Raw genomic sequence first — 20241 nt, forward strand, 5'->3', positions numbered from 1 at the left:
TGAATAAGAATAAAATTTCCCCTCCTCTCAGGACAAATCCTCCCCCTGCTGAAATTACCCCTCCAAGCACAAAATCTTTGCCCCCCCATCACCCTGCTCCTCAAATCCCCCCAGCACATATACCCCCCACCCCCTCCAAAAAAAGGAAAAAAAATCACTTCTCCTAGCACAAATCCTCTACCCCTCATACCGCCCCCCCCCCCCCCCCCCCCAACCCCAATTTTCCCTCCCAGCACAAATTCCCTCTACCATATCACTTCTTCTAGTACAAATCATTTTTCCCATCCAACACAAATCCCCCCAAATCACCTTTCCTAGCACTCCCCCTCCCTTTATTTTCCCTCCTAGACAATTCTTACCTCCTGCTGCCCCCCAAATTCCCCCACCCAACACAAATCCCCTCCCCCCATCACCTCATGGTGGCCCCCTACCTCACATGATGCTACAGTGCCTAGAGCAGTCGCCCCTCCTGCCCACACTTTATCCTACCCCAGGCTGTCACAATACAATAGGCAGAGTGGGAGGCTGGTCTATCTGTGCTGTATAACATAGATGGAGTACTCTGTTAAGATTGTGTGTGTTGCCATCTTAAGTTCTCTGCAGCAGATAATCACCAAATCTCTACTAAATATAATATCAAAAAACAAAAGAGAACACTGCAGCAATAGCTTAACATATCTGATCACTTAATACACTACAAAGAGGACCTAAAGTTGGATATATTTTGCCATGTTCAGTGATATTTGCTAAGTAATTTGTAAATGCGACCCTTCCAGAAATGTATTAAAATGTTAGAGATCTCAGTATTTCCCTTGGCAATACCTTCATCTGCTTTTTTTTCTATTTGATAGAGCCATATTTATTTAGGTACTATCCAGGGTCATCATCTACTTACTGGACTGTGTCCACAAATGTCTGACACAGCTCAGCCACTGCTCCCTTGTGTCTTGCTACAAATTTACAATGTTGCAGTCTAAACACAAGGGGTAAGGAGACTGAGGAAATGCATCCTCCTACCTGCAGCAGACTGATGACACCTTCTCAGCCTAAGTAAAGTCACTGACTGAGGCTCAAGGACATATTTTAAATGATAAAAGGTAAGGAGTTTTTGAAAAATTAAATTGTTACTGTGACATGTCAGGAACAGATTATGTAATATACAGAGACAGAGAAGTTACTGAAGGGTTCACTTAAAACTCCACCTTAAAGTGGAACTTTACCCATAACAACTTGATAAAAAATATTGTTCTTTAGCAAGGAACATTCATTCCACATGAATAATTATACTACCAAAATTAGTGTGTGCTGTAAATTGCCTCCAACATTGTTCCTATGTCTTCTTGCTGGAGGCTGCCATTTTGCTGAAGCCCAGAGCCCCGCAGTAAATCATAAAGCGGAACTAAACCCATCAATTTACTGGTTTCAAAAGACAGTTACATTCTTGGAATGCCAGAATTGCTAACCGATTGCTAAAGGGGCCAACCTGAAGTTATCTAGCAGGATTTATTTTTTTATTAAAGTTCCACTTTAAGTACAATAAATACTTCATACTGAAAGTAGCAAATAAAATACATGATGAGGGACATCTTCAGAGTTTTTCACCCATCTTGTTTGCACTTACAAGGGTTTTCCAGTGGGAAAAAAATAAAACACATTGCAGGAGAATAAAGGGGCAGGGGCTCCACCTACCTCTCCACAGACTTACAGAATCCATAGGTTTTGGTCTGAGCTTTATGCTACAGCTTAGAGCCAAAACTTTTTGTCCTTATCTCCTGCTCTCCAACTTTGTGTGTCGGAAAATCCGATGGAAAATGTCCGATGGAGCCCACACACGGTCGGAATTTCCGACAACACGCTCCGATCGGACATTTTCCATCGGAAAATCCGACCGTGTGTACGGGGCATTAGGCAGTGCAGAATTTGTAGTGGCCGATCTGCAGACCGCTTGAAGAGCTTGTTCACACCGTACATGCATGAAAACTGATGGGAACTGAAGAGAAAACCATTTAGATTTCACTTGCTGAGACATCAGTTTAAATCATTTTTTAGGCATGCTGACATCAATTTTCATGTCTATCAGTTATAATAGGGCATGTATTCACACACATGATGTCATGTCAGTTTTTTTCTGCGCAGAAAAAATCTGCACTTGATACCAGTGCTGTGGTGTGAACAGGGCATTTAGAGAACAATTGTTTTATTGCACTCTTGCAGAACGCATGCAGAAAAACTGACGTCTCTGCACCATGGTGCGAACGAGGCTAAAGCGGAATTACACCCCCCTATCCTTAGGGGGTCGTTCACACCATACGTGCATGAAAACTGATGGGATTTACAGCACACACTCAATCTGGTTGCATAAATAATAATGTGGAATGTAAGTTCCTTGCTAAAGAATAATTTTTTTATCAAGTTGTTATGGGTATAGCTTAGCTTTAACCCTAACTACTCGTAAAACGTGAAGGAAAGATGTGTATACTCACCTATGATCCCCGCTTCCATGTGTCAGCAAAGCTGTGGGGGGAGGAAGCACTGCCAACAATGGATGGGCAATTGAAGAGTATGGGTGGTGTCACTGCTTCAGGCTTTATTAGCCGTTGTCAGAGTGCTCTCTCTACTGCCCTGAAGCACCAGACACAAGGGAGGTTTTATGACAGTACTGGAGTGGGCTGAAAATAGGCAAGTATATACAGTACATCTTTCTTACACTGGTTGGTAAGCATAGGTGTTAGGAAGGGAGAGGGGACATTTTTACTTAGGGTTAAAAGAGAAGTATGGATTTGGGGGTTTTTCCATATTCATACTTACCTAGGTGGATGCTGCATCTGTCCCTCGGCGCCTCTACACTGAGAACCGAGCGATCAAACATCGCCGATGGCTCGGTTCTCACAGCTCCCCAAGCAAGGAGCTGCTGGCTGTCAACCAGCAGCTCTCTGTTCTGCTTCTCCACGTTCACTGGAGCACTGAGCTGTGGAGGGGCGGGGAGCGGCCGTTTCAGGCTCTCAGTGGCTCTACTTTTAGAGCCCTTTCACACTGAGCAGCCTGCCACGTTAGCGGTAAAGCGCCGCTAGTTTTAGCTGCATTTTTCAGCCGCTAGCGGGGCGCTTTTAACCCCCGCTAGCAGCTGAAGAAAGGGTTAATAGCGCCCGTGTAGGGCTGCTGACGCTTTGCAGGCACTTCGGCAGCGGTGCCCATTCATTTCAATGGGCAGGGGCGGTGGAGGAGCGGTGTATACACCGCTCCTCCACCGCCCCAAAGACGCTACTTTCAGGACTTTTTTTAACGTCCTGCCAGCGCAGCGCACCAATGTGAAAGCACTCTGGCTTTCACACTGGGGAGCATTGAGAGACGTCTTTCAGTCGCTTTACAGGCGCTATTTTTAGCGCTAAAACACCTGAAAAACGCCTCCAGTGTGAAAGGGGTCTAAGAGATCATTTCTAGATGTTCTCTGTTATTCTGATTCACACTGCGATGGCAGACGTAAAATTTATTTATCTTTAAATGCAATCAGTATATAAAAAAAAAAAAAAATTGTAAAAATACAGAATGCATAACTTAAAAACAAAAGTGTTAATTGTGGTTTTCCCAATATGTTTCCCATCATAGTGAAAACAACAAGAGTTATTGAGACCAACAAAGATGAGCAAGATACATACCATTCTGCAAACCCATCCACAACTGTTTATGGTCCTTCTTCTGCATTTCATTGATAACTTGGCTTTTGTGTTTCAAAGCATCGGCTTCCTTCACAGAAGACATAAAGTGTGCTTCAATCACATCTTTTGATTGGCAATGCAAGAGGTCTTTTGATGGAAAACTCTGCAAATAAAAAACATCTGTTAACACACGTCATAGTCTAATGCCTCGTTTCCACTGAGCGGATCGGTTCGGGTCGGTACAGTTTGGAAGGCCTAGAATGGTCCGGCCTATTCAGGTGAGCGTTTCCACTGCAAGTCGGACCGACAGGGGCCATACGTGGGTTTAGAAAAAATGCCTAGCACGGCGTCACATGTCCACCAATCAGTGGAATGTATCGTAGCTCCACCCTAACCAAACTGTACCATTTTCTATGGCCCCACATCTGAAGCAGGACCCTGAATGGTGCGGTTCGGTTGTATGGACCACTTTCATAATGGAAACACTCAAAATAGCGTACCGAACCGATCCGCTCAGTGGAAAAGAGGCATAAGTGCTTATTCAGCACATCCTTTTACTGTGAAGGTTACTTTAATAATGTAATGCCCAAGTTTGAATCTTATTTTTTGCCATTGGGGCATTTTTCTGCCATTGAGGCTTCAGCAGCAAGTTCTCCTCCTCTATCCTGTCTGTCTGACCCCTGGGGTGCGCTCACACTCCCCACCTACTTACCTTATTCTTTGCCTCAGTTTCCACTTGATTTGCTATTCCCTAACTCACTTGCTTTTCCTTCATGTTTGTATAAGACCCTTACATAGACTTACTCTTCGTAGCTCTCAACAAAATTACCACACACAGCCCAGCCCAGACAGTGTCAGTCAGTAGGGCAGTGGAGAGTGTCAATAGGGCAGTGGACAGTGTCAGTCAGTAGAGCAGTAGACAGTTTCAGTAAGTAGAGCAGTAGACAGTGTCAGTCAGTAGGGCAGGGGACAACGTAAGTAAGTAAAGCAGTAGACAATGTCAATAGGGCAGTTGACTTTGTCTTTTCTTTTCCAAGAATGGCTTTTGTCAGTAAGGCAGAGGATTGTGCCGGTGTGGCAGTGGATGGTGTCAGTAGAGCAGTGGGTGGTGTCAGTTTTTTATTTTTTATTCTTCTTCTTATTATTTTTTACAATTATTTTAGCAGCCCTGTTGGAGGTTTTGGTGAAATATCAGGCCTCTAAACAGACCCCTGATGTCTCATTTTTGAGACAGAGTAAGGAGATTGAGGACTGTGTCCTCAGCCTCAGCTGCACAGAATGAATGAACAGGAATAGCTCTGTACAGAACAGCTTCTTATTCATTCACAAACTGCAGCACTCTAAACACTGTTTACTGTGCTTCAGTTATGAACACAGTGAGTGAGCAATACAGCTCACTCACTGTTTTTATTTACAAAAGGAAAGGGCTGGTAAATGATATTTACCGTCACATTCCCCACTCTCCATCCTGAAGATCCGCAGCAGCAGCCATCGGGAAACGAGAGGAGGGGAAGCCAGCAGCCCTACAGAGATGGGGGGACTAGGGGAACACACAGGTGGGATCAAGCAGCAGAAAGAAGGGAAATCTGGACAGGAGGGGTGGCGGGGGCAGCATTTACTGCACTGACCCCTGTATTTTCCTCCTGCTGTGGCAGTTGAATGCCAGTGGGAGGTAGAGGAGGTGAATCCAGCATTCAGCTGCCACAGGTGATATATATAGGGAATCAGTGCAGTCAATGCCGCCCCTCCTATTCAGGTTTTGGGGATCTGCAAAGAAGGAACACAATCTACCTGTCATCTGCCCGCAATCCAAGGGGTGCAGACCCCCGCTTTAATACTCGTTTTTAAAAGAATGCTATGCATCATTAATAGTTTTCACTACTAAAATGATGCTCTCTTTTGCATTTTTATGAAAGACATCAATCAACTACTTAGAAACAAATAAATGATAAATTGCCATTAGCCAGCAAAGCCGTCTTTTGCTTCCATTATCGTTTCTGTTCATCAAAAACATTTTAATAACAACAGAAGAAAACCACCCTTTGCACACAATTTCAAATGACAAAACTGCAGCATAGGAATTGAAACATCTTTTGAGCAGCCTTACCATAAAGTATATATGGATAGCTTAGAAAAACTTTTTCAATGATGGGAAGGGTTAGGGTGAAATTAAATTGCATAAATAAAAAATAATTGCGTATTCTCAACTAAGGAGATAGGTTAAAAAAATGTAGCCAAGGTCTTCACCCTAAGCTAGTGTAAATGTTATAATAGAAGAAAAAAATTGAAAAAAAAAAAAAAAAAGTTAAAGTAGAAAGGTAGGGTATACCGGATGAAGGCAGCTGGGAATGTGGCACAGTGCCTCAAGCTGTACTGGACAACCATCATAGGATGAGGAGACAGTGGTCAAAATCTGAGTTGTCTACCGAAGGGGACAAGACTCTGGTAACTCTGATAATCTGTATCTGTCAATTTAGAGGTTATTTTGGATTAAAGGAAGCATTGCAGGATTTTGTTTATCATTTGGTAAGGAAACACTAAGTAGGTAGTACGCCACTTACAGTGGGTGGGATAAGGAATACTTGGCCTAATTTTTCACATAGAAAAATAAGGGGACTAGGGGAAAAAAGGGGGGACAATGGGGACTTTATATGAAACACATCACTAGGGCAGGCTGAGTCATCAGATGTAAAAAAAAAAATGTAAATTTATTGATACCACATGAGAATATATACACCCGTCCTCACTCTACCTGCCTTGCACTATCCCTTCACCTTGTTCGTTTGGTGCTGTGATGGGCTCTCTTTGTTCCTTCACTCCACCGGTTTCCCGGACACTATCTGTCTGTTTTTCCTATGTTCACTTCACTGTCACTTCACCTTGTCCCACACTTGATCTTCCACCTAGTGGTCATCCAACATCACTTGTTTTTTACCTATACGTATTTTATTTTATTTATCTACAGTTACCTTGGGTCAATGCTCTATTTTACACACCATGTTGGAAACCTAGGTGAACTTTTTCACTACCCATTGCTCTACGGCGTCCTGAGCTGCCTCGCCCTGCCGCCTCTTGGTTGCCTCCTCAGCTCCCGTGGGGTTGTTGTGTCCACCCCTGGTTATCTCCTATCATCATGAACTTTCCTATATATGCCCTACTACTATTATACCATATATCTACAGGTAAGAGTGTTAGGACTAGCGGTTTTGCTTCCCCTCTTCCTGTTGTAATTAAATATTATTACTTACTACTTTATACGTTACTCTAGATATTTCCAGATAGCTGCTCCTGATGAGTGGACAAACTTCCACGAAACGTGTCGAGCAATACAACTGAACATTCATAACTTCTTGACATGTCACAACGAATATGTATCTACCATGGGCATCTTAGTGTTTTAGCCATCAGTTGGATTTTAATACAATATGAATTACGTATACACATGTGGGGTGTAATTTTGATGATGCTGCAATCTACCTATGTTACAATGTATAACATGTTACTATGCTACTATTATATGTTCTACTGCCATGTTTTACATACTTTGTATCTTATTTACTGACTATATGCGAGCATCATCTATTGCACCTTGTTTCTCATGTGGTATCAATAAATTTACATTTTTTTACATCTGATGACTCAGCCTGCCCTAGTGATGTGTTTCATATAAAGTCCCCATTGTCCCCCCTTTTTTCCCCTAGTCCCCTTATTTTTCTCAGATATAATTGGATGGAGACCTGTGTACCGGATGGTCATGGTCTCATATAAAGTCCTAACCTATACCTCTTGTTTTAATTTTTCACATAGCTGAACACCTGGGATTTTTAAATCACAAAACTACTCTCAAAAATGGGATTTTAGTCAGTGGTTACTGAAAATGGAGATTATATAACAATATGTATGAAATTGAATCATTACATATTACACTCTCTTGTCCACATACAAGAGACATTTTTACAGAAGCATCAGATTTAAACATATACCTATTGGGGTGTAGCTGACATCAGGTACCGCTGACCATTTATTTCTATTTTATTGTAATTCTTTTTATCACTAGTATTACCTTTTCATTACCTTTCATCAGCGAAGAGAAAGAAAAAACGGGGGGGAAATAATAGACAGTACAAGTACTATGTGTGCAGCATGATGGAATGAGTGACTCAGAACTATAGCCACAGCTCACTATACTGAAAGGGAGGCTAAAGTGCTGCTAGTATCGAAAAGTACAGTGGTTTTCATCAACGGTTTGGATGTTATCGAGCTTAGTTAAAACAGAGAGCAAAAAACATGTTAAGTCATGTCCTAAATGACAGATTCTGAGATGACTACACTAAAATAATCTTAGGTTTGTTTTTAACTTATCACTTTCGTGCTTAAGAAAGCTCCCACACAAAGAAAGTTAGTCAGCAAATTAGGTTTTTACTTGATCCAAATGTACAGATCCTGTTGGAAAATTTTGCAATGGCAGAATCAGGCTTACTTAAAGGAAAGCTTGAAATACAAAAACATGCTTTTTAAAATGTAAAATTGTTCTTTTTTTTTAGCTAAGTAAAGATGATAAAGAAACAAGTTATAATGAAAAAAGTAGATGCTGATATAGATACTATACTACTATAACATAAGGAAAGCTGAAAACATACCTTAAAGTGGACAGTGATGCCCCAAGGTAAAGATGTATTTGCTGCATGTAGATCAAAAAGTAAACCAATTGGGTAATGCCTGAAACAAAACAGCAGCAGTTTAGATGCTACAATTAACACAAAATATATTAAAGGAGTTGTAGAAAATATTTAAAGAACTCCACTATGCACTGTTTGTATCTCCCCATTTAAATCCAATCAAACCTCAGGGAAAAAATAAAATGCATACATGTTCATTGGTTTACCTGCCAAAGGATTTGTAATTCTGTGCAGTCAATCAGATTTAAAATATTTTCTTACTCTGCACAACCATGCAGGAGACACAGGTAGTTCTTGATTAAGTATTTCATCTCCCTGTGCTTTTTTTGGCCACTAGTGGGGTGCTTTTAAAGTGGTGTTCCACCGAAAAAAAGAAAAAAAAAAAAAAAAGCATGAACGTTCCTAAAAAAAAACATTTGGAAAAAAATTTGTTTTTTTACTCACCTCTAAATGGTTCATAGGGGGTCCCTCGTAGTCTGCCTCCTTCAGTGCCTGGGCTGGTGACATCACTTCCCCTTGGCGCAGGAAGGGCTTAGCTCTGCCCCCTCCCTCTTGTCAATCATCTGGGACACATTACAGGTCCCAGATAACTGAGTGGCCAATCACGGCGCACAGCGTCGCTCGTGCATGCGCAGTGGGTGCCCACAGTTGCAATGCCGGCACCGCTGAACGGAGGGGGAGACGAGCGGAGCTTCTATCCCCCGCATCGCTGGACCATGGGACAGACAGGTAAGTGTCCAATTATTAAAAGTTAGCAGCTGCAGTATTTGTAGCTGCTGACTTTAAGTTTTGTTTTTAAAATGGGAACTCCTCTTTAACCCCCGCTAGCAGCCGAAAAAGGGTTAAAAGGGCCCACAAAGTGCCTCTGCCAAAGCGCTTTGCAGGCGCCTCAGCAGCGCTGGCCATTGATTTCAATGGCAAGGGCGGTTTAGAATCGCTAAATACAGAGCTCCCGCACCGCCCAAAGATGCTGCTTGTAGGACTTTTTTTCGTGTCCTGCAAGCGCACTCTGGCTTTCACACTGGGGTTCACTTAGTGAATCAGTGAGGAAGGTACTGAACCTAAGGGCAGTTTCACACTGGGGCGGTGAGAGCATCGGTGGTAAAGCGCTGCTAGTTTTAGCAGCACTTTAACATCATTTTAGTGGCGCTTTTCGGACGCTTTTAACCCCCGCTAGCGGCCGAAGAAGGGGTTTATACCGCCAATGCAGTGCCACTGCCTGAAGCGCTTTGCAGGTGCTTCAGCAGCAGTGCCCATTCATTTGGCAGGGGCGTTTTAGGAGTGGTGTATATCGCCCCAAAAGGTGCTGCTTGCAGGTCTTTGCAGGACTTTTTTTTAACGTCCCGCAAGCTAACTGCCCCAGCATGAAAGCACTTGAGTGACAGGAGAGGAGCTTTACAGGCACTATTTTTGGTGCAAAAACGCCTGTAAAGCGCCTCAGTGTGAAAACCTCCCTTGTAATAGGAAAAAAAGCATGACAGGACTTCTTAAAAATGAGATCTGGGGTCAAAAAGACCTCAGATCTCATATTTACACTAAAATGCAATAAAAAATAAATAAATAAATAAATTTTGTCATTTAAAAAAATTATAAGAAAAAAATGGCCCTTTTAGAGCTTGCGCCCTGCAATGTTATGGAGAGGGGTGGGGGCCATCTTCCCCTCACTCATCTCCATACCCAGCAAGGGGAAACATCCGATCGCCTCTGCTGCTGCCGACGGATCCGGTAAGCGGCGGAGGGGGGCCCCTCTCCCGCCGCCGATAAAATCGAAGAGACGAAGAAGAGGATACCGGGGTTATGGCAGCTAGCTTCTGCCATAACAACGATATTCCTCTTCAAAGTTAGGACGTATATCGGCGTGCGGGGGTCCGTAAGTGGTTAATTCCGACCAAATCTCCAACTGCATTTGCAGAAATGAAGCGACAAACATGCAAGGAAGCTCTACCATGCTTCACTGTTGCTTGCAGACACTCATTATTATGCCACTCTCCAGCCCTCCCACGACCAAACTGCCTCCTGCTACAACCAAATATTTCAGAATTCAACTCCTCAGTCCAAAGCACATGCTGCCTTTTTCCTTTGCCCCAGTTCCTATGTTTTGGTGCATAGTTGGGATGCTCAGCCTTGTTTCCACGTCGGAGGTTGGGCTTTTTTTTGGACCGCAATTCTTTCATGAAGACCACTTCTGGCCGGTCTTCCCCAGACAGATGGGTGTACCTAGGTCCCACTGGTTTCAACCAGTTCTGTGCTGATGGGACTGCTCGACATCTTCAGATGTCAAAGGGAAGAAAGCATCATGTGTCTTTCATTTGCTGCATTAGGTTTCCTTTGCCGACCACTGCAGCTATGGTCCTGAACGTAGTCAGTTTCTTGTGCTTCTTCAAAAGAGCTTGATCAGTACATCTTGAAACCGCAGTCTGCTTTGAAATCTTTGACCGGGAAAGACCTTGCTGATACAGTATAACTACCTTGTGTTTTGTTGTTGTGCTCTGTCTTACCATGGTGTATGACCTGTGACATGAAACTGCCTTATACAACCTCAGCTTAGTAGCAGAGTTTGGCTGTTCCTCACCCAGTTTTAAGCCTTCTACACAGCTGTTTCTATTTCCGTTAATGACTGTTTCAACTTGCATATGAAAGCGATGATCACTGGTACTTGCTTGGTATAACTGATTAATCATACACCTGACTCTAATCCTACAAAATCCCTGACTTTGTGCAAGTTTAAGAACTGATGCTGGCTTGAAGCTCACACCAAATATTAATTGTATTTAGATTTTTCTTCTGTTCGCTCACTTTGCATTTTGTAGATTGATAAAAAAGAAAAAAAAAATTCAAATATAAATTTTTGAAAGCATTCTTACTTTACAGCATTGCTCCACACCTGCCTAAAACATTTGAACAGTATTGTATATATGTGCATGTATATATATATGCATTCACCAATTCAATAACAGGAAGTACGACTAGGAAGATCTTGGTGCTGGAAACCTTTAGTAAAGCAGGAAGACAGCCAGCCACTTTCATCTTTACGTGAAGATGCTGACACACTACCCCTATTTTAGATTCAAAGCAGGTATTCTAAAGCACCTCATTCAGATCTAATTACAAACTGGTTAAAATAGAACTACCGTATATACTCGAGTATAAGACGAGTTTTTCAGCACATTTTTTTGTGCTGAAAGTGCCCTCCTCGACTTATACTCGAGTCGAGCACTTTTCTGCAGCAAAAAATTTCATTTTCCGAACCGAATTTGGGGCCCCGTATCTCAGGGCCACTTTGTGCTAGGAACCCCAAATTTGGTGTGCAAACCCAGTGGAACTGGTACCACAACATATCCAAAGCTGGGGTTCCTAGGACCAAGTAGCCCCGAGATACGGGGCACCAAAGCCAGTTCGGAAAATGTCATTCTCTGCTGCAGAAAAGTGCTTGACATTTTCTGAACCGATTTTTGGGGCCCTGTATCTGGGGGACACTTGGTGCTAGAAACCCCAGCTTTGGTTATTTTATGGTGCTAGTTCCACTGAGTTTGCACACCAAATTTGGGGTTCCCCGAGATACGGGGCCCCAAAATCGGTCAACTGTGTCCATCTGCAGCAATGTCATTTCGGGACCATTTGAATTCAGAGACCCCAAATTTTGGCTGCAGCTAGGGGGCATCTAGGAACCCTTAACTACCGAGTTTGAAGTTCGGGGGACCTATGGCTGCAAATGGGCACAGTGAGGCATGCAAATGGGCATTGTTGACCCTCTTTTCCACTTACAGTAGCTGTGCATTTCTCACCCTCGTCTTATACTCGGGTCACTAAGTTTTTCCCATTTTTTTGTGGTAAATTAGGGCCTCGACTTATACTCGGAACGACTTATACTCGAGTATATACGGTACACTGCACCTGAGCACCACAGACCAAAAACACTATATATTTCATTTTTAATCTTACTTGATTTGTTGTAGCCGTATTAATGCAATTGTGACAGAGAAAATTGAGTACTGTCCGTGATACTTTTTTTATTTGCACTAACATACAATTTTTCAGGACAAGCTTTCGGGGTATGTCCCCTTCTTCAAGGTCCAAGCAGTACTGATTCACAAATTTTTAAGCAGAATGTTAAAGAAGAAAGAAAAAAAAAAAAAGGGAAAACCAAACACATACAAATCAATGGTAATAAAGATAGCAGCAGAGTTAGTGAGATAAGACAGAGGGAGAGCTAGGGGGGAATGTAGGGGGGGGGGGGGGGATACTAATCACAGAGCGGTCGTAAAACTTTAGCATAATGTGTAAGGAAACCAATATCTAAATTCAGGCCATTATTCTTCGTGTCAAAAAGAAGTATCATTCTTAGTTCAAACGTTTTCCTTTCCTGGATAGTTCTGAAATTCCCTTTAAGAACTAAGACATTGAGGTCTTCTATGGTGTGGTCCGATTGTGAGAAATGATGTCCCACAGGTGTGCATAAACTGTCTTCTTTATGTTCTTTGATGGTATGTCTGTGCAAGCGAGGATGAATTTGCACAGACATACCATCAAAGAACATAAAGAAGACAGTTTATGCACACCTGTGGGACATCATTTCTCACAATCGGACCACACCATAGAAGACCTCAATGTCTTAGTTCTTAACCACTTAAGGACCGCCTAACGCCGATTTACGTCGGCAAGGCGGCACGGGCAGGCAAAATCACGTACATGTACGTGATTTGCCTCTAGCGGGTGGGGGGTCCGATCGGACCCCCCCCCGGTGCCCGAAGCGGTCCCGTTCTGTTCCCCGGCGATCCGAGATGAGGGGGAGGCCATCCGTTCGTGGCCCCCCCCTCGCGATCGCCGCCGGCCAATGGGAACACTCCTTTGCTGCTGTATGCTAAACAGCAGCAAAGGAAATGATGTCATCTCCCCTCGGCTCGGTAGTTTCCGTTCCAGCGCCGAGGGGAGAAGACATCAATGTGAGTGCACCAACACACTACACACACAGTAGAACATGCCAGGCACACAAAACACCCCGATCCCCCCCCCCGATCCCCCCCCCCCTGTCACAAACTGACACCAGCAGGTTTTTTTTTTTTTTTTTTCTGATTACTGTATTGGTGTCAGTTTGTGACAGTTACAGTGTTGGGACAGTGAGTATTACCCCCCTTTAGGTCTAGGGTACCCCCCTAACCCCCCCTAATAAAGTTTTAACCCCTTGATCACCCCCTGTCACCAGTGTCGCTAAGCGATCATTTTTCTGATCGCTGTATTAGTGTCGCTGGTGACGCTAGTTAGTGAGGTAAATATTTAGGTTCGCCGTCAGCGTTTTATAGTGACAGGGACCCCCATATACTATCTAATAAATGTTTTAACCCCTTGATTGCCCCCTAGTTAACCCTTTCACCACTGATCACCGTATAACCGTTACGGGTGACGCAGGTTAGTTCGTTTATTTTTTATAGTGTCAGGGCACCCGCCGTTTATTACCTAATAAAGGTTTAGCCCCCTGATCGCCCGGCGGTGATATGCGTCGCCCCAGGCAGCGTCAGATTAGCGCCAGTACCGCTAACACCCACGCACGCAGCATACGCCTCCCTTAGTGGTATAGTATCTGATCGGATCAATATCTGATCTGATCAGATCTATACTAGCGTCCCCAGCAGTTTAGGGTTTCCAAAAACACAGTGTTAGCGGGATCAGCCCAGATACCCGCTAGCACCTGCGTTTTGCCCCTCCGCCCAGCCCACCCAAGTGCAGTATCGATCGATCACTGTCACTTACAAAACACTAAACGCATAACTGCAGCGTTCGCAGAGTCAGGCCTGATCCCTGCGATCGCTAACAGTTTTTTTGGTAGCATTTTGGTGAACTGGCAAGCAAGCACCAGGCAGCGTCAGGTTAGCGCCAGTACCGCTAACACCCACGCACGCACCGTACACCTCCCTTAGTGGTATAGTATCTGATCGGATCAATATCTGGTCCGATCAGATCTATACTAGCGTCCCCAGCAGTTTAGGGTTCCCAAAAACGCAGTGTTAGCGGGATCAGCCCAGATACCTGCTAGCACCTGCGTTGTGCCCCTCCGCCCGGCCCAGCCCAGCCCACCCAAGTGCAGTATCGATCGATCACTGACACTTACAAGGCACTAAACGCATAACTGCAGCGTTCGCAGAGTCAGGCCTGATCCCTGCGATCGCTAACAGTTTTTTTGGAAGCTTTTTATTGAACTGGCAAGCACCAGCGGCCTAGTATACCCCGGTCGTAGTCAAACCAGCACTGCAGTAACACTTGGTGACGTGGCGAGTCCCATAAGTGCAGTTCAAGCTGGTGAGGTGGCAAGCACAAGTAGTGTCCCGCTGCCACCAAGAAGACAAACACAGGCCCGTCGTGCCCATAGTGCCCTTCCTGCTGCATTCGCCAATCCTAATTGGGAACCCACCACTTCTGCAGCGCCCGTACTTCCCCCATTCACATCCCCAACCAAATGCAGTCGGCTGCATGAGAGGCATTTTCTTTATGTCCTCCCGAGTACCCCTACCCAACGAACCCCCAAAAAAGATGTTGTGTCTGCAGCAAGCGCGGATATAGGCGTGACACCCGCTATTATTGTCCCTCCTGTCCTGACAATCCTGGTCTTTGCATTGGTGAATGTTTTGAACGCTACCATTCACTAGTTGAGTATTAGCGTAGGGTACAGCATTGCACAGACTAGGCACACTTTCACAGGGTCTCTCCAGATGACATCGCATTTTGAGAGACCCGAACCTGGAACCGGTTACAGTTATAAAAGTTAGTTACAAAAAAAGTGTAAAAAAAAAAAAATATATATATAAATTAAAAAAAAATAGTTGTCGTTTTATTGTTCTCTCTCTCTATTCTCTCTCTCTATTGTTCTGCTCTTTTTTTACTGTATTCTATTCTGCAGTGTTTTATTGTTATTGTTATTATGTTTTATCATGTTTGTTTTTCAGGTATGTAATTATTTATACTTTACTGTTTACTGTGCTTTATTGTTAACCATTTTTTTGTCTTCAGGTACGCCATTCACAACTTTGAGTGGTTATACCAGAATGATGCCTGCAGGTTTAGGTATCATCTTGGTATCATTCTTTTCAGCCAGCGGTCGGCTTTCATGTAAAAGCAATCCTAGCGGCTAATTAGCCTCTAGACTGCCTTTACAAGCCGTGGGAGGGAATGCCCCCCCACCGTCTTCCGTGTTTTTCTCTGGCTCTCCTGTCTCAACAGGGAACCTGAGAATGCAGCCGGTGATTCAGCCAGCTGACCATAGAGCTGATCAGAGACAAGAGTGGCTCCAAACATCTCTATGGCCTAAGAAACCGGAAGCTACGAGCATTTTATGACTTAGATTTCGCCGGATGTAAATAGCGCCATTGGGAAATTGGGGAAGCATTTTATCACACCGATCTTGGTGTGGTCAGATGCTTTGAGGGCAGAGGAGAGATCTAGGGTCTAATAGACCCCAATTTTTTCAAAAAAGAGTACCTGTCACTACCTATTGCTATCATAGGGGATATTTACATTCCCCGAGATAACAATAAAAATATTTAAAAAAAAAAAAAATGAAAGGAACAGTTTAAAAATAAGATAAAAAAGCAAAAAAATAATAAAGAAAAAAAAAAAAAAAAAAAAAAGCACCCCTGTCGCCCCCTGCTCTTGCGCTAAGGCGAACGCAAGCGGCGGTCTGTCGTCAAACGTAAACAGCAATTGCACCATGCATGTGAGGTATCGCCGCGAAGGTCAGATCGAGGGCAGTAATTTTTGCAGTAGACCTCCTCTGCAAATCTAAAGTGGTAACCTGTAAAGGCTTTTAAAGGCTTTTAAAAATGTATTTATTTTGTTGCCACTGCACGTTTGTGCGCAATTGTAAAGCATGTCATGTTTGGTATCCATGTACTCGGTCTAAGATCATCTTTTTTATTTCATCAAACATTTGGGCAATATAGTGTGTTTTAGTGCATTAAAATTTAAAAAAGTGTGTTTTTTCCCCAAAAAATGCGTTTGAAAAATCGCTGCGCAAATACTGTGTGAAAAAAAAAAATGAAACACCCACCATTTTAATCTGTAGGGCATTTGCTTTAAAAAAAATATATAATGTTTGGGGGTTCAAAGTAATTTTCTTGCAAAAAAAAAAAAACTTTTTCATGTAAAAAATAAGTGTCAGAAAGGGCTTTGTCTTCAAGTGGTTAGAAGAGTGGGTGATGTGTGACATAAGCTTCTAAATGTTGTGCATAAAATGCCAGGACAGTTCAAAACCCCCCCAAATGACCCCATTTTGGAAAGTAGACACCCCAAGCTATTTGCTGAGAGGCATGTCGAGTCCATGGAATATTTTATATTGCGACACAAGTTGCGGGAAAGAGACAAATTTTTTTTTTTTTTTTTTTTTTTTGCACAAAGTTGTCACTAAATGATATATTGCTCAAACATGCCATGGGAATATGTGAAATTACACCCCAAAATACATTCTGCTGCTTCTCCTGAGTACGGGGATACCACATGTGTGGGACTTTTTGGGAGCCTAGCCGTGTACGGGACCCCGAAAACCAAGCACCGCCTTCAGGCTTTCTAAGGGGCGTGAATTTTTGATTTCACTCTTCACTGCCTATCACAGTTTCGGAGGCCATGGAATGCCCAGGTGGCACAAAACCCCCCCAAATGACCCCATTTTGGAAAGTAGACACCCCAAGCTATTTGCTGAGAGGTATAGTGAGTATTTTGCAGACCTCGCTTTTTGTCACAAAGTTTTGAAATTTGAAAAAAGAAAAAAAAAAAAAGTTTTTTCTTGTCTTTCTTCATTTTCAAAAACAAATGAGAGCTGCAAAATACTCACCATGCCTCTCAGCAAATAGCTTGGGGTGTCTACTTTCCAAAATGGGGTCATTTGGGGGGGTTTTGTGCCACCTGGGCATTCCATGGCCTCCGAAACGGTGTTAGGCAGTGAAGAGTAAAATCAAAAATTCACGCCCTTAAAAACGCTGAAGGCAGTGATTGGTTTTCGGGGCCCCGTACGCGGCTAGGCTCCCAAAAAGTCCCACACATGTGGTATCCCCATACTCAGGAGAAGCAGCTAAATGTATTTTGGGGTGCAATTCCACATAGGCCCATGGCCTGTGTGAGCAATATATCATTTAGTGACAACTTTGTGCAAAAAAAAAAAAAAAAAAAAAAAAAAAAAGTGTCACTTTCCCGCAACTTGTGTCAAAATATAAAATATTCCATGGACTCAATATGCCTCTCAGCAAATAGCTTGGGGTGTCTACTTTCCAAAATGGGGTCATTTGGGGGGGGGTTGTGCCACCTGGGCATTCCATGGCCTCCGAAACTGTGATAGGCAGTGAAGAGTGAAATCAAAAAGTTACACCCTTAGAAATCCTGAAGGCGGTGATTGGTTTTCGGGGTCCCATACGCGGCTAGGCTCCCAAAAAGTCCCACACATGTGGTATCCCCGTACTCAGGAGAAGTAGCTGAATATATTTTGGGGTGCAATTCCACATAGGCCCATGGCCTGTGTGAGCAATATATCATTTAGTGACAACTTTTTGTAAATATTTTTTTTTTTTTTTTTTTTTTGTCATTATTCAATCACTTGGGACAAAAAAAAATAAATATTCAATGGGTTCAACATGCCTATCAGCAATTTCCTTGGGGTGTCTACTTTCCAAAATGGGGTCATTTGGGGGGGGGGGTTTGTACTGCCCTGCCATTTTAGCACCTCAAGAAATGACATAGGCAGTCATAAACTAAAAGCTGTGTAAATTCCAGAAAATGTACCCTAGTTTGTAGACGCTATAACTTTTGCGCAAACCAATAAATATACGCTTATTGACATTTTTTTTACCAAAGACATGTGGCCGAATACATTTTGGCCTAAATGTATGACTAAAATTGAGTTTATTGGATTTTTTTTATAACAAAAAGTAGAAAATATCATTTTTTTTCAAAATTTTCGGTCTTTTTCCGTTTATAGCGCAAAAAATAAAAACTGCAGAGGTGATCAAATACCATCAAAAGAAAGCTCTATTTGTGGGAAGAAAAGGACGCAAATTTCGTTTGGGTACAGCATTGCATAACCGCGCAATTAGCAGTTAAAGCGACGCAGTGCCAAATTGGAAAAAGACCTCTGGTCCTTAGGCAGCATAATGGTCCGGGGCTCAAGTGGTTAAAGGGAATTTCAGAACTATCCAGGAAAGGAAAACGTTTGAACTAAGAATGATACTTCTTTTTGACACGAAGAATAATGGCCTGAATTTAGATATTGGTTTCCTTACACATTATGCTAAAGTTTTACGACCGCTCTGTGATTAGTATTCCCCCCCCCCTACATTCCCCCCTAGCTCTCCCTCTGTCTTATCTCACTAACTCTGCTGCTATCTTTATTACCATTGATTTGTATGTGTTTGGTTTTCCCTTTTTTTTTTTTTTTTTTTTTTTCTTTCTTCTTTAACATTCTGCTTAAAAATTTGTGAATCAGTACTGCTTGGACCTTGAAGAAGGGGACATACCCCGAAAGCTTGTCCTGAAAAATTGTATGTTAGTGCAAATAAAAAAAGTATCACGGACAGTACTCAATTTTTAATCTTCAAAGCAAACTCTCCCATCCATCCATGTCTACATGCTCTATTTTACTGAGAAATCACTTTGAAAAACATTCACATAGCATTTCTGGCCGTGGCCATCTTGAGTAAGGGCAGATGACACATGTAACATTTACTTCCTGGAATCCATCTACCGTCCATCTACTAGCAGATGGAGTCCAGATGTGCTTAGCTGAGAAAACACCACCTCCCCTCCTGAGAACTCCTGGGATGTATGACATAATTTACCTAGGCCTGAAAAACAAGTAGCAACTAAAAAAATGTACAAAAAAGGTTAAAACAAGTAAATATAATATAATTTTCCTACTTACTAATGCTAGTAGCATAAGCATTAAACATAGTCAATATTGATTGAGAGAGTGAAGTTTCACTTTAAGCTCTGAAGAGGTAAGAGGCCCTTCCTCAAAATTATATCAAGCTATCTGATCATTTTTTGAGCAGTGTGTTCACAGCTATTGGAGAGGCAGCAGCCTAAGACCACAACTAGGTCACTTTTCACTGTGCCTTCATTGTAGACCAAATCGCTTAAAGCACGTCTAAACCCAAGGACAAAAGACGGTAGATATTTATCAGTCCCTAGATTTGGTGGTTGTAGTATTAATGCCTAATTTCACACTTTTTTGCCATTCATCTTAACCTGGTAACCCTACCATTAATACACTTCTTGTTCTAGGGTAACAACTATACTTGTCTCCCTAGGACAAGCAGTGTGTTAGAACTACATATCACTGTGTAAGGACTACATAACACCTCCCTAACAGGGGGAGGTGTTTTGTAGTCCACTGGGATAGCATAGCAGGATACAATGCTAACTGATAACGTTGTGTGCCTTCTGCCTCTGGACTGTTATCAGCTCACAAAAGGAGGAACAGCTTTTTTGCACTTGTTAAACAGATATTAAAAAAAAAAAAAAAACACCTTCAATAGTGTATTTAACAGACTAAAAAGGAGGGGCGTGGCTTGCCGCATGGAGCAGTAGGACGTGCAGAGTCTCGGCTCCCGGATCCCGCGGCTCTACAGGGCTTTCAACCGCAGCCAAACTCTGCAATCCTCGCCCCCATGGGGAAAGATAAGTTCAAGGAACTGAAGGGGACCGGGGGGTGCTTTAGGGTATTTCTTTATCCGTTCCTCAGCCGCGGCCCAGCGTAAGGCGGAATCCGTCCCCGGCCCGCTCTGAGCCAGCCCTGGACAAACTGACTAACTCCCAGGCCCGCCATCCACCTCCTGGAAACCAGGATCGCTCATCTAGGCGCTCCAGGAGCCACCTCTACCACCTCCATAGGATCTGAGGACGGATGGGACAGAGTCTCAGATGAGATATCT

The 20241-nt window shown here is 43.1% G+C and overlaps 1 protein-coding gene across 1 annotated transcript in view; it reads right to left on the reverse strand.

The window, feature by feature from the left end:
• Positions 1-20241, reverse strand: part of ATG5 (autophagy related 5) — a 293272-nt gene that overhangs the window by 225117 nt on the left and 47914 nt on the right. The window contains exons 4-5 of the mRNA XM_073627015.1: positions 8297-8375; positions 3657-3819 (exon numbers count right to left, since the gene is read on the reverse strand). Of these exons, the coding sequence (XP_073483116.1) occupies positions 3657-3819; positions 8297-8375 (242 nt within the window). The remainder of the gene's footprint in view (positions 1-3656; positions 3820-8296; positions 8376-20241) is intronic.

Source organism: Aquarana catesbeiana, linkage group LG04, assembly GCF_042186555.1.
Source record: "Aquarana catesbeiana isolate 2022-GZ linkage group LG04, ASM4218655v1, whole genome shotgun sequence".
NCBI lineage: Eukaryota > Metazoa > Chordata > Amphibia > Anura > Ranidae > Aquarana > Aquarana catesbeiana.